Consider the following 26,006-nt stretch of genomic DNA (forward strand, 5'->3'; position numbering starts at 1 on the left):
GTTACTTTATTTCTAACCTAAAAGTAGTGCTTCAACACAGGGATGGTTACAGCTTCAGTTCTTTGCAATCTCAGACAGAAATTGGCTTCCGGCCTAACTAATGTGCAGACATGTCTTCTTAGCTCTTTGCTTGGCTCGAGACAGGCAACTTGAAATACTGGTGTTGATAGCAACAACTAATGTTGTTATGTCTGACATTATTAGTAATCATCTACCGGCCACCAAATACAACGCAAACTTCTACGCAGACAGGCAGAACGCAGGTGGCAAAAATCTAAGCTCATGACATCTATTAAGAATATTTGACTATATCAAATATATAATGTAGAATTAAAAGGGGCCAGACAGTCCTTTTTCTTTGAGATGATCAGCAAACACAGCAACAATGCACATTATTTGATTTGTGTCATCGACAGACTGACTAATCCCCCGGCATCACTTCCCCCTGAACTGTTATCTGTTGCAGCATACATTAATTTGACCCATAAAGAATGAAAATCTTAAATTTTCCTATTTTCCATACCATTTGACAAATTAAATTATTTTCGACGCATGAGAATAATACATGGAAACACATAAGAATAACATGGACTTATAAAGCTGATCAGGTGTCTGTGAGCCTCTGGATGGAAAGGAATGTGTAGAATGGTGGTATACTAGACTCTACTTATTCGATTTTACTTATTTTGTTATGTTGACTGGATGATAAACACATAAAAGGTTATGATTCTCTCTCTCTCTCTCTCTCTTGCTCTCTCACCCGCTCTCTCTCGCTCTCTCTTCACTCCCTCTCCCTCTCCCTCTGAAGCTGCTCTCACTCCCGGAGGTCCTGGAATACTCGCACTCCTCCAGACATGACATCCCCGGTCACCAAAGCCATGATAGAGTCTTACGCACTAATGATTATGGTCATGGGCACGTTTTTCGTCTATTTCTGCGTGATGGTTTGGGCTTTTTGCAACCCGAAACTGAGCGGAGAAGAGGAGGAGGAGGAGTGCGTGTCTGGGAAACAATCCTCGGCACCCGGGGACGAGTGCTGGATCTGCGCTCCAAGTCTACCGGGACAGGATCACGTCTGTGCACATCGTGCGTTCCAGACGAACGGCGAAGAGGGGCTCACACAGACCACGTATATAAACTTTTGGGATGATACGGATAGTCTGTTGTCTGACTGCACTGCGTTTTGCCGTGAAGATCATGGAATTGAGGGCATTAACAACCTCATCGAGGAAAGTACCTCCTGGATTGCATAATCTGAAAAAGTGGCGATGCTTTGAAAGAGGTCAAAGACTGTACCCACCTTTTGGTACCCTGTCATCCATTGTGACACGAGAGGACTGGGGTTAACTGTTGGCCACTGCAATGTTTTTTTCGTAAACACTTATAACCATCTCAGACAGAATTCTTTATTTTTTATTCTTGAACCAAAATTATACAAAAAATGTACACCTATTAAAAAAAAAAAACAAGTTTAATGTAGTTTTTGTCACTGCTTCTTCTTTCACAACTTAAATTCCGGCTTTCATGCGTCTGGCAAAGCAGTGTTATTCTTCTGCGGTCTGACAGCCAGATCTCACCCTACTGACAGATGACCAATGAGAGGGGAATGAAATACTCTCCATGCAGAATTGTGTGATATCTGATCAATGTTATTCAGATCCTGCAGGATGTCTGTGAGCATCCTTTGGCTGCTCCGTCAGTTTTTGCCTTACTTCACTTTCAAGTTGAAGTAATCTCTCATACAAGAACTCTGATGTTTCCAAAAATCTATATCCATCTGCAAAGAAAATGGGAAGACACAAAACTTGCTGCACAAAACCAACCACAGCTGATTAAGGCACAGTCCTGTGTTTGATCGACAATTGAATCCGTCATACCTTTCGAGGTTGTGTGTAGCTGTTTACTAGTCCTGATGCCAAGCTGTGGTACTTGGCATATGGGTCCAGTGATTCAGGCTTTTGCTTGAACAGCCAGAACTGAATAGTACAGAAGACAGCATTTCCTTGAACAGTGAATGACAATCTAAATGTCTGTCTACTTACCAGAGCTTCGGTTCCATTCTGTGGTGTCAGTGTAAATGTGTTGGCGATTATTCTTATCTGTGGGCATGAAAGAAAAGTACAGTTTGACCAAAATGCTATACATATTTTCAGGTTTCGTACTCTCAATGCGGAATAGTCAATACAAACTGTTAAGTGAGGCAGCTGTCAGTGGTTTCATCCGTCATACTTGAACTCACAAGAAAAAAGACGGGCATAAGCAGAGTCCAGAGGAAGGCTGGGAACGAGGGCAGGATGTTGTAGGTCAGATTGGTCATCACAAATCCGGGACAAATGACAGATGAGTACAAACCCTGGACAACAACATACAGAACAACCAATATCAACATATCAAGGGAGTAAAGCTCAATATCCATATCTATGCCATCAGGTGTGTGAGAGCGAACTTGCTTGTTGTAGTGTGTATTGAGCGCCAGGCTGAGCAGGTCTGAGGCATATTTGGAGGAGCTGTAAGGCTGGGTGCCGCCCTCGTGTTGTATGTCTTCAAGGTTAAAAGCTGAGCGGTGAGCGTTACTTGAGGAGGTCCAAATGAGCTGGGAGGTCTGCCCGGCACGACAGAGGAGAGGCTCCAGCTCGCGGATCTGTACCACAACACAGCAGCATTAGAACACATATCTTCATACCGAATATCCACAGAAGACTGTCTAAACAAATTATTCAATAACTGAAAAAGTAAATCTCTTTATTTTTTTGTAAATAACATACATAAGAAATTGTTTGCTTCCATTTCAAATGTGTTGAGCGATTCATATTTTTTGTTTCAGAATCAGAGAGCAGCTCAGGTTTACTGATGGACGTTTAGGTAGGAGTATTCAGGTAAAGAAGAAGAGGCACATTGAAAAGGATATCTTTATTATTTACTTATTTACTTATTTAGTTTTTTCAAACCAGAGCAGTGAAGACAGCTGACACCATGGCATGTCTTTTTTGATTGCTTTTTTGAACTGATGATATAATGCTTGTTTAGACAGTGGACTTTTTTGCAGAACAAATCAGTCATCAAGTTGCCTAAAATTGAGGATTTTTTTTTTCTCCGTACAAGTTTTATAGTTTTTGTTATTTCAAATTAGTTTACAAAATTTGGCCATTATAAAGTGTGAAAGGTCTTTCAAACTAATTCAATTATAGTCCAACTCATAATAATATATTCACTTCTGTGGGATACACATACACTTTCTGAAAACATGTACACTTACGTTTTTTCTTGTCATTCCTGTATCTTGTTTTGAAATATAAAAGCTCAGAAAGGTCATTGGAGGAAGTCACTCATTGAGAGCAATATAATATCAGTCAGAATTTGGCAACAGATGCACAGTAAGCGGAATATTTTCTGCAGTGACCTTATGGCAAGAACAGCACATGCTATTAATGTTTGATGAGCATAGCAGTAAAGTGGCAGGCAGATCCAGTAACACCTACATTGTTCCATGAAGGACAAACACCTGAGAAGAATTACAATCCACTTAGAAAACTAGAGGAAACTTTATGTTGTATTATGAAGAAGAGAAAAACAGCGGTGACTTACTAATAGAAAGTGACCAAAGAGGTTCGTTGCAAACACTTCACTGCAGGCTATCAGAGGTGACACCATCCTTCTGGGTCAGAATTCCCACACCGGTGGAAAACATAGTGATGATTTTGCTGCAATGGAGATGTTGTAGAAATCTGAGCTGTTGTGGGAAACATGGACATCATGCTTCTACACATGAGTCATTATGAAGAGTCATCCGCTGCACTATAAATGTCCTTCAGGAAACAGGAGCATCTAAAATAGTCAGTGTACCTTGAGAAGAGGCCTTTGAAAAATGCTGTCACATTTAACTGTGGGTTTGGCATGATGCCTGCATTCAGGTAGAGGTAGTCTAACCTATCGTGCCTGCACATGGCAGTCAAACACACACACAAAAACAGTTTTAACAATAACTCTTTTACATATGCAAAGAAAGAAAAGCAAGAACTCTCGCTACTCATCACACTTTAGCATTGTCAGCGAGTCCATTTCCTCACCTGCGTCTGAACTCCTGCGCTGCTCTCATAACAGAAGAGACGCTGCTGGTGTCCATGTGCAGCAGATCCACCTGGGCTGCGGGGTGAGAGGTCAAGAGGACGGACCGAGCCGCCTCAGCACGGCGCATGTTCCTGCAAGCCAGACACAGCCGGAGACTCCTCGAGCCCCGTGAGAGGAGACGCTCACACAGAGCCAGGCCAATGCCACTGAAGGGAAATCCATACAAGGCCCTGCTGTTTATCATTAATACACTTGTTAAAGTACATCACTCAGTTTTTGACTTGCACAGTAATTCATTCCGTCTTATTCTTGAGCTGCAAAACATTTCTTGTTCTAAACAATAAATGAAATGATGACATTCTTGAATTCACCAGGTAATATGTGTATTATGAACACTTTACAGCCAAATAAAGAGTCAGTCACTCAAAAAACAGTTAAAATTCATTAGAAATCCTCACTCAGGAGCCACTGAAGGAATCTCTCTGAAAAAACAAATCCATTAAAAACGCCACACTGGAGATCTGCAATAAAAATAACAAAAACATTTTTTTTACCTATTCGCTCCAGTCACCAAAACCACCAGATTCATCTTAGCAATAGAAATCTTGGGACAAAGAACAAACTACATTTGCAGCCAAACAAGCACCACAGAAACACCTCTGTCTGGTGGTTTTCTGATTCTTCTCTTGTCCTTCCTGCCTTTTGTTAGTCCTCCTCCATGTTTCCATTGGATGGGACTCAACCAGTCAACCAATGAAACCCATGCTCAGCTGAGGTTAATGAACAGCCCACACAGACACCATGAAATATGCAGGATTCATGAATAAGACAAGAACTCCCAATAAGATAGGCTGTCCTATTTAAAATTTATTTGTCTTTTGTCTATCAATTTACAACTTTTTTTTTTTTACAACATGTATAAAACATTCTCAGTGAAAAACAACGATTTGAGTACACATATGTAGTTATAAAACAAACAACAACAACAACAAAAAAAAACAAAAGAAACAAAACAAAAATAAAAAACACATTTTGTGTGGTGCCATTACACAATTAGGGCATCAGCCCATTCGTGAGACAACAAGGATTGAAAATTGCATAAAACTACAACTGTTTTTGAAAATCCTTTCGTTTCTTAAATGTATTTTTTAACCAATAACCTAAACATCGGTTTCAGTTAAGGTAAGTTTAGCTTTTTCGTAAATGGGAATACTGCTTATTCATGACAGAAAGATTGGACTGAAAAGGCGGTCGGAGGTCTGTAAAGAGGAGCCCAGTCTGTCAACTATTGTCTAAAACTGTGACCTTTGAGCGATTGGATGTAAAAACAGGAAGGCTGGAATTATTTCATATTGATAACTAGAAGTCAAAGTAGAAGTAGAAGTAGAAGAAGGATAAATGTTTTTGGAAAGTACAACATTTTAAGTTTTGATGAAAACTTCTGTTGAAGTGTTAAAAAATATGTCTGGTCAATTATCTTATTAAAATCAAACACAATGAATAGAATCATCTCATTTGAGTTGATAGCAAAAACAATATCACTGGGATTTTGTTTTTCTCATCCAACACCCACAACAGATCCAGTAACATGTTTCCAACATTAGTGAAAACAAACACATGCATATATACTGAGCCAACAGAGCAGGAAACTCATCATTGCTGTTGAGCTTACTGTAGTTTACCATCAAATGATAATAGATTTACGAGTTTTCAGCAGGGAAAAGTAACATGGAAGTTCAAAATGTATGACTGAATGCATTGAATCCAATATAATAATCCAAATTTTAAAAAAAAATGAATACACAAATATATCAACAAAACACAAAAAACACATATTGACATATAAATAAGATTACAAAATATTGATATTTGATATTTAGACATGTCGATTGAAAATACACAGTCATATACAATTCAGGTTCAAACTGCAAAGAGATTAAAAAATACTAATTTACTTTGTATTTTATTGTTACTCTAAATGTGTGGTGTTTCTCTGAAAAACAAATAACATACTTGAAATATGATGAAATGTAACAGTAATAGTTTGCTGCACTTCCCCTTTCTACATTCAAGCAGTCCTCCTAAAGAAAACACTAAAAAGTTCTTTAACAATGATGCATGACTTTCTTATTAACATTTAAATGTTGGACAATGTAGAACAATATTAACAAATGAAACTAAACTATATTTCAAAAGTGCCGAATGTCACTTGCTACATTATTTGTTTCTTTGGTTTCCTCAAAACACATCACAACTAAGTTGTGATTATAAACATGTTGTTTTTTTTGACAGTCCTTAAATGATGTTAAATATAAAACAGAGTAGTTTTATTCAAAGAAAACCTCCTTGTCCAGAAAAAACATGTTTGTGGTCAATAAAGTTGAACTGACACTGTCACCAAGTGTCTGCGGACAGTCCATCTTTGGAGTGACTGAGGTCCATGAGACAATGTTTCCCCAAGTCAAAGCTTGGAGCCCACAGGAATCCCACCTCCACCCTGTTTCAGTACCGAAACAAGATAGCTTAGACCCGGAACGCGTCTGCGCATCTTGTCAATGCACCACTTTTCTCCAGAGACGAGCAGACTGGGAATCACTGTCTGAAATCCTTGCACTGGCTTACGGCTGCATATCCAGGAGAGCTCTGTGTATTTCCTGGAAGGAGGGCCGTTCCTTTGTGTTCCTCCTCCAGCAGCTCAGCATGACCTTGTAGAGAGAGTCTGGACACAGCACGGGCTGAGGCAGGTAGATCTGCAGCGCGGGGGAAACGAAACAATGAGCTCTGGAAGTCAGAGCAGTGAAATGACATGTTTGCGTCCACTCTCACCTGTCGTTTCTGGTCCCTGAAAAACTCCCCTGTGTTTTCTATCACCTGCTCGTCGGTGAGCTGAGAGTACGGCTGCTCCTTGCAGAAGTTGAGTATTTCCCACAGGGTCACCGCGAAAGCCCACACGTCACTGGCGGTGGTGAACTTACCCTGCAGAAGAAGAGATGGTCAGCAGGTGGAGTACGATGGCTGAACTCTACGACCGTGGCTATTGAACCTTGAACAAAGGCTAACCTGAACAAACAGTAGCGGAGACTTACACAGTAACCGACGGCTATTTCACAAAGGAGATAGCGATGATATTATAACAGGCACTTTAACGCATCGGAACAAGGTGCATCAGCTCTCATAAATACAGCAAGCCCGAACATGGAGATTTAACAGCTGCTTCTCATCCAGTAATAGAGAAATAATAATGATTTTTATGTCTTCCATATCTACCCCTATTCAAGTACCATATTGGTAATATGACGTATTCTCAAACTGATTTCATTTTCCCAAAGATATAGAACGTTCCTGCACACACCACTAGAGGAAGCTCACACCGCAGTTTGAGAATCAATGCTGTCAGACACAGATGCTTTAATAGCACAACTTGACACACTGGTGCACCTCAGAAAATGTTAGTTAAAAAGAAAATGTCATATTTTCCAATAATTCAATTAAAAATTCCTTGTAAGTAATATTTATTAGTCATACACTGTAGTATTCCAAGACCTTTTGACTGGCCATGATCATCAGAACAAAAATGTTTAATATACAGCTAGAATTGCATTGATGATCACATTCATTGGGATTGTACATTTTAATATTTAATTTTTTTAACCTTATATCATTTCTTATCTTAAACCTAGATTTGAGTGGCACTCCTCACCAGCAGGATGCTTTCCCAGGACATCCAGCGTATGGGCAGCACCGCTCTGCCCTGGATGCGGTAGTAGTCCCCGCTGTAAAGGTTCCTGCTCATGCCAAAGTCAGCTATCTTTATCGTGTAGTTTTTCCCCACCAAGCAGTTCCTTGTGGCCAAGTCTCGATGAACAAAGTTTAGAGACGAGAGGTATTTCATCCCCGAGGCTATCTGAGTGGCCATGTAGCACAGATTGTTGAAGCTGGGGAGGAGAGGAGAGAAATACTGTCACAGGCTGGGAAGGAGGACAAAACAATCCAATAGTTACAACCATCTCTGTGGATTTCATGCCGATACTTTGGTTTCTTTTGGAGTCCAAATACACATATTGGTGACATAATGTGTGTATGTGTGGGATTGTCTGTCTTTCTCTGTTCGCCTTGTGTTGAACTGGTGACCTGTCTTAGCATCTAGGATATAGGTGGATATAGGACATATCGGGGATGAATTAATACAGCCATCAGCATGTGACTCACCTGACTGTAGGTGCATTGCTGAGCAGAGCAAGATGCCCCTCGGGTTCGTGACGGGACAGAAACTGGTTGAGATCCCCGTTCTCCATGTACTCTGTGATCATACAGAGGGGGTCGCTGTAGATGCACACAGCAAGCAGGCGGATGATGTTGGGGTCCTTCAAACGTGACATGATCTTTATCTCCTTCAAGAAGTCATTCCTGTGAGGAGAGGAAATCATTTGCAGCATGTCAACACCTTACGTGAGGGAACCAATTTGAATTGTGTGTTTTGTTCAGAGAAACGTCACACCTTGCATTTTTGTTTGCATCTGAACGGAGCATCTTCACCGCCACTAAGACCGGTTGGTCCTCAGGAATGTCAAACAGAAACTCTTTGTTCATAAACTCCTGCATTCCCTCCGCTTCACACAAGTGTACCTTAAACATAAGTAAAGATTCAACGACAAAAAAAGTTAGATTATTCAGCTGATTGACAGCATGCTGCTCTGTGGTCAAGGGCACATACTTCTCCAAACTGGCCCTCTCCCAGCTTCTCCTTGAATGTGAGCAGCTTCCGTGGGAACTCCTCCACTGCGACATCTTTCCCCGACAGCAGGTCCATGGTTACGGCAGGGATTGCATATGTGTTGCTTCCAGTCACACCCTGCAGGTTCACGATGTCTGCCTCTGCGTAGTGAGGGACACCGTCCGGGCCCACTGTGGTGGCGGTGGTGGATTTAGAGGCCACTGTACTGCTTGAAGCTGGAACACAGCGTGACACTCGGTCAGTGGACATCTCCATGAACTGAACTCTTCTCTGTAAACTAGTTTGAGGGCAGATTTAAATTTTGAGCACAAGCGTCGGATGTGTGTTTACCAGGTTCTTCTGAGCTCTGTGCAAACTCCGGCAGCTTACATATGAGGCGCGATGGCTCCTGGTAGTCTGGACCGAGAGGGAAGATGCGCTCATACGTGGAATTAGACTCTTGCTCACTGGTTGTACTTGACTGGTTGTTGTTGTGATTGTAGACGAACGTCTCACTCTGTATTGACAAACTAGCAGTTAGTTCATCATCCAGCATCCGACGAGAGGCCTAGAATAAAGGAGGCTGGGGTGAAGGAACAGATCTGACCGCCTCCCAAAGAAATACTTCAGTGGCGTGGCAATTTCATCATGCATTGTAATCACCTCACCTTCTCCAGCATCTTCTGCCACACCTGCCGCCACAGGATGATGACAATGATGGCCACAAGGATGAAAATGATGGCCACCAAACAACCAATCAAGATCCGGGTGTTGCTGTCATCTACTTTGTGAGTCGGGTCATCTTCTGGAGAGGGAACAGGAAGACACTTCATTTTGACAGGACTGCACTTGCAGTGATTTCCCACATCAATAAAGATAATCGTCATCGATAGGAACTTTACATTAACTACACTTGTTGTAAAAACAAGTTCAAAGAGAAATACATTTTTTAGACGATGCATCCATTCAGCCATCTCTTATACAGCTTTACCCTGCCCAGCATGGTGGGCCTTGTTTTCATGGCAGAAGTACTCCTGATATGCATATCACGCTATCATAACACACAAAGACAACTGAATGAAATACAGATAATGTCATTATTACAAGGCTCTGCCTCTTCCATTATAAATTCCCTCCAAGGCGTGTCCCATACTGTTTGTGCATATGTTGTGTATATGTCTCTCTGTAGTGTTACACCAGTGTGGGTGTCTGTTTGTTTTGATCACTGACCTGGTTGTATGTTTGGTGGTAGTGTTGTATGGGGCGGACCCAGCGTTGTGTTGTACATGGCTGTATCTGAAAGAGTGTATCGCACACACAGCTGGTGAGGTACCTGTTGGATACAGTCTGACTACAAGAATCTCAGCGTCTCACTACAGTCAGATCACTCAGTTCTCCGGTCTGTACCTGACTGGAAGGTGATTTCACTGAACAGCATCCAGGCATCTGCAAAGTAGAACTGGCACTTGATGGCACTGGCCATGTGATTGGCCAGGTTGACGGTGACAAAGCGGGCGCTGGGATTCTTCTCGTCCACCAAGGGGCTGAAGGAGAGCGGCGTGGCCTCCCAGTCTGATTCAGAGCGGAAATAACAGACCACCTGCCGGAAGGCCTTGATGTGATGGAAGAACATGTTGTTGCAGTGGACCTGAGACGACAGACACGAGAGACACGGACCTTTAGTACGGAGTCAGTGAAAACATGTTTAGAACTGTAGGTTGATCGCACATCGCAACATACCTTCATGGTGGTAAAGTTCCTGGTGCGATCAAACTCAAACATTATTTCAACAAATCCAGCAGGGAAGCTCTCATTGGTCCAACCCACATAGTCATAACCGGGCCACACGTTGTAGACGTGGCTCATCATGAAATCGTCCAGACCAAACACGCCATCTGTCAGCTGGCCCAAGCCTTCAGTCATACTGAGAGATAGAGAGACATGATTTCAGAAGCAGTGAAGGCAGGAGATATGAATACAACCCTATACCCGGAGCACTGTCTGTGGTTTAATCCTCATGTTGAGGTTATTGGCTCACTTTATAGAAGATAGTGTACAAGCAGTTTATGCTGCCCTGAGTCGTTCAGTGAAGTGTCCATGAACTGAAAAATTCCCTTTTTCATCTTTTTTATCATTTTCTATGGAGTTATGGACCCTTTTTACATTGATCTGTACCAACTATGCATTTTCATGCATTTGGACCTTTTAATTATTAACCAGCAAATAGGGTTGTTTTCCACATTTTCCTATGCCCTACCTCCCTTTAAGTGTTGACAGGAATGTTGAACTAAACTACTGAGAGTGGGGAGTCAGTGTGTATTCGGCTGTGCAAGCTCATACTCAACCACATTCCTCAGAAGGAAGTCGTTGGAGGTTACTCACTTGGAAGAAGAGGATCTACTACTGTATGTCTCAACTCTTTTTTTTTTCAGGCTGAACTCAGCAATTTGGACATTTCCAACATAAAACTGGCACGTGTCCAGTTTACGCATTGACATATTTCCTTCTGTAATTTCAAGACGGACAGTTTTTGACAATATAATTATGTGTTTAATGTCAGTTACTTCAGTAACTAAAGGAATAGTTTAGGTGTTTGTCAAAATAAATGAATAAAGATTTGTCATCTTGCTGCCATGGTAATTGACAGCAGGAATAAAGTAAGAATTAACAAATGCTTACATTACTCTACATTACAAGTTGGATTTTCATCAGGAGGGCATTTTTACTCATCCCTAATAAGAAACTACATATGTGATTTACTGTACCACAAAACACATCAGTTGTTGTTGTTGTTTTTTTTTTTTTAAAGTTTTGTACTTTTTAAAAACTGCTCGAAGCAGTAGTGAGATGCCAAAATATTTCTTTAATGTAGCAAAGACCGGCCGAGAGTGTAATTTTGTCTATTGGTAGCATACAATGGGAAGTATATAACACTAGGTGGCGGCATTAACTAAAGAAAAGCTTCTCTTGTGCTTTTTGGCTGTGATATTGTTTTATGGGCCATTTTATTTTCCCTGAAGACAGTTTCCTTGAGAGAAAGACTTTCTGTGTCATGGAGGACATTATTCACCCCACCATAATCCAAACACAAATGTCAACAACACACTGTGATTGGTTCATTCCGGTTTTGAAGCTCTGTGAGTCGGCTTGACTCAGTCATTCCCATGAGGTATTGCCTCACAGTAAACCACCATGACCCACTCCCCACATCTGTCTCTTTGCCTTCACCATGGTGACCAGGCAACAACAAGGTGGAGGGAGGAATGGGAGCAATGATGGAGCACTGCAGTGTGTGTGTCTGTGTGTGTGTGTGAGAGAGAGAGAGAGAGAGAGAGAGAGAGAGAGAGAGGAGGAGGAGGAAGGTAAGGAATGAGTCCCAGATCAGATAGCTCACACACCTGTGGATGATAGCTCCATCATAGACGGAGTCATTGAGGTAGACCGGGTTGGCTGGTAGGATCATCTGTTCTCCTGCAGGAGCATTGTAGGAAACCAGACCATCTGTGAACCAAAGCAATGATTTCATGATTAAACTCATCTGTAGACTCTTTGTGGGTTAGTTTTTCATTTAACAGTAGAAAGTCATTGTTTGAAACCACAACGTTAGTTTGAAATGGTATCCGAGAACCTTTTTTTTTTTTTTTATTTATTTTCATTTAAAAACCATGGTAAAGCCAAGTTGCACAAAGTTTGGTTGGAAATTTTCCATTCTGTGAGATTCAAAATAGAAATTTCCCGACATTGGATCACCTTAATGAGACAACATAACAACCAGACAATTAGATTATGTCAATGAGTTGACTATGAGGAGACGATATGGTTTACACTGGGCGCCTCAAAGCTCACCTCAGAATGACAATCTATTTCCAAACAGTTACATTAAATGTGGAGCCAGTGCCGAGAAATAAACGGAGAACTTAAATAATTGAAGGGAACAATGAGGAAAATATAAATACAACTGGAAATGGGAAGGCCCCAGAAATGAGTGGCCTGAATCGTCAGTTTGTAAGTTTGGTTATGTAACGTTTGTCTAAGACTCCACCTTTGTTTCAGATTACCAGTTTTAAGATCAGGCCAAGGAAAACCGATGGAAAAATCTAGTTTGGGTTTCTGTATTATGTCTTGCTTTTTTCTTTTCATTGATGAGCAATATTCTCTGTCAAATGAATAAATCAATAAAAAAATATGTTCAAAATGAATACAATCCAAAGTTTTACCGTATTCAAATATCATATGTAATCTATAAAAACTTGCTAATTACAAAAACATGAACTAACCATTTTTATTTCATAAATTCTATTGATCTATGAGGGACATGTCACATTTTGTGTTTGGGAGTAATAATGAGCACAAGCAGTCATACAGGGAAACCAAAAACTTCACATTTGACACTTTTTTTTAGCACTAAGGTATAAATAGGAGCATGATGGTATAGTGGTTACCACTCTTAACTCACAGCTAGGCTACCCTCTGTCTGATTCTGTAGCAAGGGCACGTGTTTTCCATGTCCTTTCTGTGCATACATGGGTTTCCTCAACATACTAAGGTTTTCTCAAACAGTCCAAAAACATATATTTGGAGGTAAATGTAAATGTAAATTTTATACTAAAATATAAAGAGGTTGGTCTAGATTTGGTTTGTGGGATGATTATTATCCACTCCATTGTTCTTTAACCACTGCTTTATCAAGAAGAAGAATCCTACTTTTACATAGTTAATATTTTACCGACCCCCTGATAGGCAGCCACAGCACAGCTCTTGCTCAGAGCCCCACAGTGCATGTTTTTTTTTTAAATATACTGAAGTACTGAAAGGAAATACATACACATGGGGGGGAGGGGGGACATGCAAACTCCACACAGAAAGGCCTTGGGTTGTATTTGAACCAGGACCTTCTTGCTGTGAGGTGAGAGCACCAACCACTGCTCCACCATGTGGCCCCACTACTGCTTTATATGAAAACCTATCTTTATGGGCTCAAAGGTGAGGTCTGGTCCCTCAGCGGAGCTCAGTTAGATTTCCTCTCTCACTTCTGTCTATCATTACATATTCCCTGAGAGTTTTTTCTTTCCTCCATCCATTGAAACACCACTTACCAAGCCATTCACAGCCGTAGAGCTCCACTCTCATGCAGACGTTCATGGAGTGGTCAGTTACAGGCATGAAGCGGACAAAGCGAGCGATTATGGGCGGCTCCAGGTCTTTTAGTACGATGTCGTAGGCATTCCTGTTTCCTTCGATCACCTACATGTGAAACAAACACATTTTGACCTTGTGGAGACACGAGGAGAAGCAGGAATGACTGAGTTTGCACTTTGCACGTTAAGAAAGTCGTGGCCTCGGGAGAATTCTCAAATCTATTATCTCTATGATCACAATCATCCCAGATCCAGAAATTTAATTATTTGCAATGCTTCCAAGAGCGTTAAGACTCACAGGTGCACAGGACGGTGCACCTTTATGTCTTTACTAGAACACTTTAAGTATTTTCTGCTTTTATTCATGTAAAGCACTTTATGATCTTTATTTATGAAAGGTGCTCTATAGATAATTTTTTGAAATATACCAAACCACCCTCGAGATTCTTGGGTGAATCTTGTTATGGTATAGCTGAAGTATAAAACACTTTGATTCACTACTAGAGGCTCCATACAGAATTTGTTTCCACTAGAAGCCTTTCCTCCTACCATATATTAACAAGGACAACTAAGGCTTTAGACCGATATGTCATATGTGAAATAACATAAATAAAAAGAAAATCACAAACTATCATTTACTGAATAAGAAATTTTCTCTGTGAGAACAAAAGCTAAGGAAGGTATCACTATGACACCTGAGCAAGGAAAAAAAACTCCACACACAAACAGCACCGACCGATAATTTGATTTACCTGTTTGCCCTGTCTGTTTCTCCACGAGATCCAGCGGCTGCCATCACGACTGTACTTGATCTTGTACATCTGGGTGAACTCATTGCCGATGCCCCCGGCGTGACGACCCTGGGTGCCTACAAGGGTGATGAAGTGGAGCGAGCGCAGATCAATCTGGAGGAACTCCTTCAGGCTGTCTGGCTCGACCGTAATCTCCGGACACCACGCTCCGTCTCCCTCCTCGAAGTCCAACCTGGTGAGAGGGGCAGACAGAAAAGAAGGGATGAAATATTGGTGGGCAAATGTTCTCATTAGAGTTACAGCAGGAAAGGGAATAGAGAAATAACGGGGAGAAATAAGGACAGGATGGAGAGGAAAAGGCGAGAGGAAAGAGAAAGTGTCTGCAGCCGCGCAATGCACTCCTTACAGCCAGTTATGAAAACACTTGCTGAAAGACTGCATCGTAAATTCATCTTGAAGTGTTCATTTTGGGTAAGAGGCTGGCAGGGGGGACGGGAAGCCCGGTGAGACTGAACACACAGCCACGATGGATGGGGAAAGTGTAATTGTAATCCTACTACATCACTACTACTGATCCTACTGATACTTATTGAGGGCCACCCAAGTTCGGAGTCTCTCTCTCTCACACACACACTCTGTGTGTGTGTGTGTGTGTGTGTGTGTGTGTGTGTGTGGGTGGTCATACCTGCCATATCGAGCAGCGGTGGATTCAGACCACTGGCTGGAAGCAGAGATGTCCTCATCCTGTATCTGCCCTCCCGACATGCCCAGAGGATACCGGCACACACCTAAAACACAACAGCAATAAAAATGGACTCATGAACAGGCAAACATAGAAGAGTGTTTCATTGAAAACAGCTGGATGAACGTCCATTCAGTGCCCTGTTGTCTGTTTGGGGGTAGACAGTATGAAAAGATTGGGGATGGCTGATTGAAGGTCTGCCTTTCCGTTGTTTTGGTTACCATCACTCTGTAAAGTAGTCGTCTCCTTTAGCTTTTCTACGAGTGGTGATTATGTTGTTTCAGAATTAAACAGCAGCCTTTAGCTTATTATACAGTCAGGAAAACAATGGACATTTGTTTGGATTTCTTTTTCCTTCACAAGACAATTTCAAAGGTTTTTTTTCTCATGAAGGAAAGACAGCCTGCTTCGTACTTTGTGTCTCTGAAATTGAGACTTCACCATTTGAAGCAGTTTCTCTTCAGAATGGCTTTCTCCAAAATGACTTTCTACTTATTCTAATGTCTACCAGTGACGACTAGATGTGGGAAAAGTTACATGGTGTCAGATCCAGTGAGTTTACTATGGACTTGTTACAGTATACATACATCAAATTTATAGAGATTGCCCTTTGTGATAGAGAGAAAAACATCAGCAGCAATATGAGTGACCTTCCTGTGGTTCACAATACAGTACACAGATTCAACCTCCTGACATGGCGGCCTCTTCGATCCAGCTCCAGGGGCTAACGCCACACAGAGCGGACAGAGAAGCCTTGTGCAGGATCCTCTGGCAGAGCTTCACAACCACATTGGTGAGCTGCAGAAGGATCATCCTGACACCTTTTTCACATCAGCTGGTGATTTTCAACCAGGAAAGTCTGACACCTCTTCTGCCTAAATTCTTCCAACATGTGAACATTGCAAACAGGTTAGAGAATACACTAGACCAGGTGTACACAAACATCAGGGATGCTTACAAAGCTGCTGTTTTCCCCCATGTTGGGAACTCTGACACTCTAGCTGTTATACTCACACCTGCCTATAAACCTAGAGTGAAAGAAGACAAGCCTGAAGTTAGAAAAGTGAGAATATTGCCACAAGAAGCCGGCGCTGCAGGACGGCTTTGAGACTCCTCAGTGGGACATTTTGAGAGAGGCAGCAACTTAAGGTGATAATAGTGACATACAGGAGCATCCCCTGTCTGTAACTGGCTACGTCAATAAATGCAGAGATGACGAGACAGTGGTCAAAACAATCAGGAGGTGAGTCAACCACAAACCATGGCGAGCCGGGGAAGTTTGCTCCCTGCTGAGAGCCCGGAGCAACACATGGTGTACTGCAGCATACAGTCTGGCGAGGAAAAATCTGTCACAGGGAGTTAGAGAGGGGAAGATGCTTCATGCACAAAAACTGAACAAAACCGAACAATCCACGGCGACTGTGACAGGATTTCCAGTACATCAATGACTAGAAGCCCCCTTCCCAGAGGACATGCCAAAACAACCGCTCTCACCACCCATTGTGACAAAATGTCTTGAGCGGCTGATGTTGAAACACATAAAGAACAGTCTCCCAACAAAACTGGACCTCCTACAAATGGCATAGAAGTCAAATTATATAATTATATATAAGAAAACATAATAAAGAATAGCATTCAACCAAAAATTATAAAAAATTACCTCTGAATGTGATATAAATCATATAAATGGCAAGACTGAATAGACTACAGTGAGTTAAGACTGGGGCCAATATACGTATATATAATATGAAAAAAAATTATACTGCTATACTTCTCACATTCTTAGTTTTAGTAAGAGTAGCATGGCTTGTTATTCTCAAAAATCTAAGCGACTCCCTTTCTAAGCTGGATTTTTCTTGTATAGGTTATACCACTGTAAAACATTCGACTCCCCCGACTCCTGTCAGACCAACCACAGTGCTGGTTGGCGTTGAAAATTCGAAACCATATTCAAACATTCACCAGATGCTTTAAGACATTTCTAAGTCAGAGCTGCTTAATTCCCAGCTTCTGTCAAGAGACCTAAGAAAAAGCCATGATGGATAGTGCTGGGTGAAGAGGAGGGATGGTGCTGTCAGAGGACTCCACAGAAACTGCACACCCATTGCCCTCAAATTGTGGTCGCTGTATTGAAATACTGAGCTGGACCCAGTTAGCAGCCGTGCCAGTGCAAACAGTGATGGTATCAAACACATGTAGAGGAGTTAGTGTGTACGGTAAAAGTGGGTAGAAGGAGCCGATCGCGCCCCCACAGTGTGGTCAATAGAAGCAATATGCCCTGGGTTTTCTGCATACCCTTCCACCCCCTCATCCTCTTTTTCTTTTTTTTTTCTGTCTCCTCCCTGACCCATCCTCCTGTGTGGTCTCCCCCCCTCTCTCCTCTGTTCCACGCAGCGGTGAGAGGAGATTACCGACGTGATTTACAAAATCTTCATCTAGTAAAGCCTCAGTGGGCGACTGGAGAACTGAGCGTGACAGAGCCAGCATGGCAGCCATTAACTTTTACAAGGCTTTACTAATTTATGGGTGTTTCAGGGGGTAGCAGTGAAAGTATGACTCTCATGTGTTGGCTTCATATTTTCTATTTGTAACTGCGATTGTTCCTCAAAAAAGGAAAAGGTATCGATAGAACTTCGCGTATGGAAGGAAGCGCTGCTGGAAACGTAGGATTTGTGTGTAGGTGACAGTATTGACTTGTAGCTCTCCGTTCAACTGGAGGTAGAAGGTAAAGCGAGCCTGACCCTGTTAGTTTGGCCTCTTGTCCCACAGAAAAAGAACATTTGATAAGATGCCAGCAACAGCAGAGCTCGAGGTTCAAGGCCTCCTCTGTCCCTCTCGCACTCTTTCTTTCCTTCTTTTTCCTCTCCCTGCGATTCTCTCTTCCTCTTTTCTTGATCTCCTCCACATATTTGCTTAAAAGTCAAGATGTGGAAACGCCTGAAGCCTCGAGGCTGGGGCTGACGGCCTGATGCGCGACGACATGAAAAGCATGCGTACGTTTAACCACGCTCACTTACATGAAGGCCTTTGTCCGGGAAGTGACGCGTTGGCAACGCGAGGAAGGCAAAAACAAAACCTCTTCCAGATATCTCCATGCTCCCATCGTCCTCCTGCTGGAGCCTGCCTTCTTCACTTAAGTCTTCATTATATAGCGTCTATTTGTTTACATCTCTTCCCCCTGCCCCACTAATCATATCTCCTCTCAGAGTCGACCACTTCGACAGTCAAAAACACTACTACCAAAATCATCTAACTTGTTCCAAATCCCGAGCGCATTAGTGGTATTCTGAGCCACACCGAACCTATGCGTCCATCGTCGATTGCAGCTGACGATGGGTGACGGTAGGAAATCCCCTGGACAGTCCATCACAGAACAAACACACTCACATTCACATCTACAGGTCGTTTATCGGCACCAACTAAGCCTGAATACATGGAGAAAACCAGAGCCGACACATGGCGAACATGCAAACTCCATGTAGAAAGCATGCAGGAGCAGCACTCAAACTGCACAAGCAACAACTCTTTGTACAGGAAAATAGACCAAGAGCACAGACAAGGTATACACAAATAAACCAAATATTTATCGATTAATAGCTTTTGGTATAAAGCTTCTCTCTTTTAGTGTCTACCACTGTGTTGAAGCACTGCTTTTGCACCTGAGTCCAGATAGAGGTTATCTTCATTCACACAGAGAGGACGGGTTGAAACACAAGGTGGAGCTTGAAAATGAAAAATAATGGCATAAAATGCCTTTATTAAAGTGCATTAAAAAGATGTGTTACACACAAATTATATCAAGTGTAAACATTAAAAGCAGTGTTGAGCAAAACACTTTGTAGAGTTAGTTTCTAGTAGTGGCGCAGCACAGCAAACCTAGTGTGCCTTTTGCGATAAAAGCACCAAGTTTGGCACAGATGTACCTTAATATGTAATAAACAAATTCAGATAGCGAGCCACTTCAAAATTGATCAGGTGCAGCAATGGCAGCCATTTCCCAAAATGGCCGCAAGGAGAGTTGATCCATTTTCAGAACTGCCAACCATAGAGCACCTGGGTCATTTCCTATATAAAATATATTAGGAGGTTGTGTAAAGTAATTGGCAAGGATTATTGACAACCCTCGACCATTTTGATGGATAAGTTCAGGATAAAGACATATTTCTGCACAAAATGTACAGTTTGTTAAATGTTGATTTGCCGTTTTTAATCTTTGCACACACATTGTTTTGGTCTGATTGAGTTGCTAATCCAGACATAATAAGTCCAATATTTTGTAGGTGCTTGACTGTTCCTGCAGTCCTGAAGAAACTTAAGGTCGCTAAAGTATGTTTAGGGGCTACAAATACTGCTAAGGTACCAAGGAGGCAGTAAGGCTTGATTTCATAAATTGTTTCTCCGAAAACTGGTTAAAATTCCTGGAACAGATTTGAATGCACATGCAGATAGAAGAGCATCAGTTGGAATTCAGGATTTGTGCTCAGGATATAATTGGTGAAAATCGGAGTCATTATCAGAGTCTTTGACCACATCCTAGAGAAAGTCATGGGGAGAGAGAGACTGGCTTCAGTGTGTCGTACCGGATGTGTGACCGCTCTTCAAAATGTTAGTTTTTGCTGTGTTTATTTACCTACCCAACCCACTCAGAGGTGACCCCTGGGGTGAGATGTGGGGGCAGTTGATCATGTGCCTTCAGACACACACACACACACTCACACACATCCCCAGACGTAAACCCCTGCATGTACACCGCCACCACCCATCAGCCACACCATCTAAAAATATCCCCTCAGAAAAAGGTGGAAAAATAGCAGCCTTGTGTGGTGGAGGAATAAAGAGAGAGGAGAGAGAGATGAAGGAGTAATGGGCCAAATCTGTCGCTCACTTCTTGATTTTTAACGCACCCTGACGACTGAAAGGCCGACTTGTTCTGTAGAGTTTACAGTTCAACCGCCGACTGCAAAAACAATCATACACATGCACACTGTGGAGTCACGGAAGTTTATGTTCACATACTTTACATACACACACACACACACACACACACACACACACACACACACACACACACACACACACACACACACACACACACACACACACACACACACACACACACACACACACACACACACACGCACACACACACACAAACTATATATATTGGTTGAAGCAGTTTGAATTAAATTCCCAATACATTTGGGTATACTTATATTGCATTTTTGATGTTACTACAACTTGCGAACACTGACCCCTGTGGCTACTTGTGGGAATTACAAGTTTACGACACAAGACCCTCTGTGGACATTTTGAAGCTGCACCAATCACAATTTTTATATCAGTGAAGGATAATAAAAATTTTAAAAAGGGCATTTGAAATGAAAATCTCACTAATGACAGTGAGTCACTGCATTGATGCATCTCTGAACATGTTGTTCCAAGTTTACAGCCTTTCTGTTTCAGCTCATCGTGCTTTCAAGTAAAGTGACAACTTCCTTCACATAAACTCCTCACGCTTGTTTGTGATATAAGCTCAGATGCAGTCATAGAAGTAAAACAAACATGCATTTTATTGAGTTCTACATTATGTGTCTTGTTTAATTTGTTTCTGCCTTTTTGAAAAATAACTTGTGTTTCTTGTAACAAATCAAGAAATAATGATGATAATAAGTGACGACGACAACTGTTTTACACTTGTTGGCTTATGATCTGTTTTTTATGAATGCTCCTAACCAGTACTGAGAGTAATTATATAACACTGTGCTTTGTGTTTTAATATTGACATCTATCGTGCACAGCACTGTTGTTTCTATTCTTCAGAACCTCATCCACTTTTATCTGTCCATAAACTCACTGACATTTCTAAATATATTTTTGGGCTGCTTCCTACAAACCTGGGTCATCCTGGTCTGTGCTCTCAGGATATCATACAGACCGAGTCAGAATTGAGCTGGGTAAAGAAGCTTTTACATTTTCTGGCTCTTCTGTCTGGGAGGTGCAGAAAGAGTTAAAACTAACTTTGAGTTAATCCAATCCAGATTAAAGGCTTGAGAAATGACTTCTCCTAGCTGTTGTGTTTTCCATTTTACTAAATGTTACCATTGTTCTCCAGTAGGTCGTTACGAATGGCATTTTATTGTTAGAGTGTATTAATGTAACTATGGTACTTGGCCAGTTCACTCCTCAAAAAGAGGTTTTAATGTCAATGATTTATTTTCTTTTTTTGAACGGGCCAAAAAAAATACAAATTGATTGATGTGCCATTTATCATTATTATATATTTTTTTTATTCAATTAAATTTTTTACATAATTTTTTACATGTATTCAAGTATTTTAAACATTTTGCACATGGAAAAGTCCACAACACAATAATATTGCTGCATGATATGTGGGTCCTTTGTGCTCGTGTCCACATCTCCTCCCTCTTCACAGTGAACTAACGCTCGCCCACTCACGAGTAAAATGGGAAAGACAGGGATGGTATAACTCCATTGCTTGGGAATTTTAAACAGGGGAAAGTTGGCATCGCTCAATGTCTCAGCTCTACTAAATTCAGTCACGAATATTTCCAGACTGTGGAAAAATGACCCTCTTCTCAATGCAGCAGAACTAAAGCTTGAGACAGAATTATAGTTATACTCTGCCTCCATATATTCCAGCAGGTTGAGATTTGATCTCTTTGTGACAGTGTAGGTGATTTAAAAACAAGTTTAAGAGTAGAAATAAACTCTCCGGGGTCACATTAATAATTCACAGCATTGTAGTTTTCAAATTGGTGAACTTGTTGAACTTTGACCATGATCAGATAAACAAACAGTCCTTTCCATTGCACACGCACGTACGCACACGAACTGGTGGTGAGAAAGACAGCGCTTATTTCAATGGACTTTCCTGCTGTCAGAATGTCTGGTATGCATTAGCCACAGACTCCAGTGGGATAGCTCGATCCACAGCATGCATGTGCATGCGGGTATATGCATGCTAGCAGGAGCACAAGAACACACAATCATGCACACACACTCAAAAACTAGAGAAAAAGAGAAACATGAAGGGGGAGGGGGGGGGGGGGGGCATATCCTTGAGTGTAGCTGAGAGGAAGTCTTATGATTTATCATTTTTATCCTGAATCCTAAAAGATAAACATCTCGCAGATGAATTAATGGGTCAGAAATATAGCTAATAATAAATATGTGTAAGCAGATACATGCATTAAAGCAACCACAGCAAACTTATAGCGTTTTTACTTGAAAACTGCCTGTAAAAACACACACGATCTCTATCTTTTCCACTCTTTATTTATTCATCACTCTCTTAGAAAACTCACTATTAGCTTTGGCACAAAGGATAAAGAGAGAGACAAACAGAGTAAGTCAGCTTCAAGTGTTTGCGTCCACATGAAAATGAAACAGTATAAAAAGAAACAAATGGGGGGGAAAGAAAGGTTAGTTTGGTTTGTTTGGTTTGAAAAATGTAAGATTTGTAGTTTTTCATGACTGATCTCTGTTTGAGAGAGAAGAAAACCCCCGGACCTGTCATCATGACCTCATGTTTGCTTTTATTTTCATACTTTCTCAAAATAAAAAAATAAATAAAAAAGAAAAACGCTCAGAAAGTCATGTCGAAAGTTTTATTTTGAAAATGAAAGTGTGGTGAAGTACCAGTGATTGGGCTCCCCCCCCCCCCCCCCCCCAGATTATTTTCCACTTCTTTCTCAGCTATGCTTGACAGCGTTAGCTCAATGTGACCTGCAGACTCTGTGCTGAACTCTTCTGACAAAAGAACATCATTAGTTACTGCTGGGGTCCAATGAGGTGCCATTTATTATTCTGTCGACGAAAAGGAAAACTCAGCCTGATGACAGAAGCCTTAAGTCTGAAATGATGAGCCAGTTCTGGGTTTTTACTGGCAAATCACGACAACTTTTCTACAATTTCAACAATAACTCAAAAGTCCTCTTCGGTTCCCTGTTTGACCCACCAAATGTTGCTTCACTCTATTTCCTTGTAAAAAGAGAAAAAAAGAAAAGGTTCCTTTTCATTGACATCAGACAAAACCACCCATATGGTGGAGGGAGAGCTGGAGAAAGACGTGCATGCTGGGATCAAAGAGGCCAAACCAGAGAGAGGGGACCACAAAGCAGCACTTATCCGAAAACCTGGATCGGTCGCCGGGCCAGAGCACCAAACTCAAAAATCACTACCCGAAACTCGCTCATTTTCAAAAACTCCTTCGTGTGATCTCATTACAATACGAGATTTCGGAACCGAGGCGCACGTGGTTTTGTGGCGGCACACACCTGGATTGACCTGTGACGTGACGGCTCCCAACAGGTGGAGGAGGGTCAGCCGGAGGAAGTGAATGTCCCACAGGTGCTTCATCCCAAACACATGCAAAGACGTGGACTCCCAACCTGTAAGGGAAGGAGGGGAAACAACAGGTTACGTAACGTCGTACAGAAGCGCTTCATGTGTTTGTTTGACCACGAGCCTTAAACAGTGAAGCAAAGCTCAGTGTGCAGCATGCACGTGACCACTTTTTGTTCTGTATTTTACTCCTCTGTATTCATGGGAACCAAACATTTGTTTGGATATTTAGAGGGGAAAAATAGGAGTTTAATTGGAAGCAAGTTTTTATTTCACTCAATAAAAAAAAAAAGAAAAAAAACACAATAATTGCCACCTAACAGTGGAATTTCCATTAGGTTTTTTTTTGCTTTATCGCTCTAAGAAAAAAGCTCCTAAATGTGGTGAAGGTTCGGTATCTACAGGACTCGAGCCACATGCAACTCAAAAATTGCTTCTTTTTTTTTTTTTTTTATTATTTTAAAATTTCACATAATGCACACTAATTGTAGGAACAAGTGATGAATGCATAAATGACGGCACAAAAGGGAGTAAAAATAAGATCCGTTGAGACTCTGAGTCACAGACATGACTTCAGCTGGACGGACGCAGCGCCAACCAGCCGCCTCCGACTGACCGCTCAGTCCAAACGTCGAGAGGAGGAGCCCGTTTCAGTGAGCTTGAGCCTATGTTGAATTTATAGTTTGACTGCCTCGATCTCAAAATGAAAAACAAAAAGATCCAACAGATTCCACAGTTGATGTTTCAACACTTTTTGTATTAAAACATGTTTCTGAAATAACCAGCAAGAGTCTCCACTTCACCTAAATACAACCTGCTTGGACCAGTGTCTGCGCTTTTATGACTTTTAGTCAGCTTGGGTTTCATTGTTCACACCACGTGAACTGCGTCTTATACTGTATAAGAGCAAATCGACACTTAAATGAAGGCTGGTGTTTAACACGCAAATTCCTCTTTCCCAGTGATGAAAACTGCTCCTATATATTGGTTTTCACTCTGTGATGTGGTGCAGGCTTTCTGCTGCAGCTCCAATGTAAACAAAAAGATCACAAGCAAAGTTAATGAACCCAAAGTCACGTGATAGAAAATCAAATCAAAGCACTCCGGGAATATATATGGAGAGACTTCAGTGTGTATTGTACGTTTTTTTACTGCTGTGGGGAATTACATCGGTTCATACTCTAACATTACTGTAATTTGTAATCCTTGTGAGGACGAAATGAAGTCCCTATAATGAAATTGGAATGAGGTAAAGAAATGCCATAAATGTAGACTATGGTGAGGGTTGAGTGAGATTATTGTAAGGATTAGGAAGAAGGAAATATGTTAGTCAATGCTATGTCCTCTGAAAGTAATGAATGTGTGCGTGCGTGCGTGCGTGCGTGTGTGCGTGTATCAGACATTTCCTGGTCTTCATCACAGGCCAAAAACAACATTTTCTTGACATTTGCCCATTGAAATACCAGACGTAGGACCAGTAGTGTGTCGTGCTGCAGTCGGACAGGCCACCATTCATTTCCTCTGCAATCTGTGACTCTTCAGCAATGCGGATCTGTGTCATCATCTCGTTGATTCTCTATCTTATCTTTAATTCGTACTCGATGTATAGGCTTTGCTGATTTATGGAGGTCAAACACATACAGGTTCATTTTAAACTTTTGCCCAAGTTTAGGCAATTTCCTCTAACATGTATAATTGCTGTAATGTGCCAAGAATGTACAGAATCTGAAATTTCACTTACAACATAAAGACAGGGGTCTAAAACTATGTAGTGTCCCCGCAAACCCCTCATGCTGCTTGTTTTGTCTCTTGTGTAGTAGTAATTTCTGACTTTTCGTCATTATCGATTACACTGTTGAGATCTATCGACTATAAATGGGATCAAAATCGGCCTCCTCTACACTGAAAGTAAAGACCCCACCAGAAATGATTAAATACGTTAAGATAATATTATTTTGAAAAGAACACTCACATTCAGCTGCATTATTTAGCCTCTAACGGATGCAAAGCAGTACAAAAAGTACACTCGGTGTGTCAAATTCATGATGACATTTGATATTATAAAACTATTTTCTCATCTTTCCACACTATCCTGTAATTGTTGTGTTTTGCTGCCAGAAACAGCAGTCTGGATGAAAACAAAAATATGAACTGAGAACCAAAACAAAAGCCTTAAATGTACCTGCACCGCTGTCCCAAGTCCAACCTCAAACTTGTCTCACACGACC

The 26,006-nt window shown here is 41.5% G+C and overlaps 2 protein-coding genes across 5 annotated transcripts in view; both read right to left on the reverse strand.

The window, feature by feature from the left end:
* Positions 1–1,649: 1,649 nt before the first annotated feature.
* On the reverse strand, positions 1,650–4,312 carry hsd17b7 (hydroxysteroid (17-beta) dehydrogenase 7; the record flags this gene model as incomplete). The annotated part of the gene is given in 10 exon segments (XM_080473081.1): positions 1,650–1,763; positions 1,766–1,777; positions 1,878–1,976; positions 2,043–2,099; positions 2,240–2,353; positions 2,447–2,641; positions 3,586–3,627; positions 3,629–3,701; positions 3,844–3,936; positions 4,068–4,312. Coding segments are annotated over 10 exon segments (1,044 nt in total).
* Positions 4,313–4,628: 316 nt separating this feature from the next.
* The window catches only part of ddr2a (discoidin domain receptor tyrosine kinase 2a), a 35,622-nt gene continuing 14,244 nt past the window's right edge, over positions 4,629–26,006 (reverse strand). The window contains exons 2-17 of one of the 4 annotated variants that reach the window (XM_080472847.1): positions 23,712–23,825; positions 15,358–15,460; positions 14,673–14,904; positions 13,879–14,026; positions 12,181–12,283; positions 10,523–10,706; positions 10,190–10,430; positions 10,013–10,078; positions 9,451–9,584; positions 9,134–9,350; positions 8,783–9,018; positions 8,567–8,694; positions 8,278–8,475; positions 7,769–8,003; positions 6,895–7,044; positions 4,629–6,818 (exon numbers count right to left, since the gene is read on the reverse strand). In XM_080472847.1, the coding sequence (XP_080328973.1) occupies positions 6,687–6,818; positions 6,895–7,044; positions 7,769–8,003; positions 8,278–8,475; positions 8,567–8,694; positions 8,783–9,018; positions 9,134–9,350; positions 9,451–9,584; positions 10,013–10,078; positions 10,190–10,430; positions 10,523–10,706; positions 12,181–12,283; positions 13,879–14,026; positions 14,673–14,904; positions 15,358–15,460; positions 23,712–23,793 (2,589 nt within the window). In that variant the 5' untranslated portion in view covers positions 23,794–23,825 and the 3' untranslated portion in view covers positions 4,629–6,686. Of the gene's footprint in view, positions 6,819–6,894; positions 7,045–7,768; positions 8,004–8,277; positions 8,476–8,566; positions 8,695–8,782; positions 9,019–9,133; positions 9,351–9,450; positions 9,588–10,012; positions 10,079–10,189; positions 10,431–10,522; positions 10,707–12,180; positions 12,284–13,878; positions 14,027–14,672; positions 14,905–15,357; positions 15,461–23,711; positions 23,826–26,006 lie in introns of all 4 variants that reach the window. The other 3 variants (XM_080472848.1, XM_080472846.1, XM_080472849.1) reach the window with 3 other exon arrangements.

This window comes from Lipophrys pholis (assembly GCF_963383615.2).
Source record: "Lipophrys pholis genome assembly, chromosome: 10".
Classification (NCBI taxonomy): Eukaryota; Metazoa; Chordata; class Actinopteri; order Blenniiformes; family Blenniidae; genus Lipophrys; species Lipophrys pholis.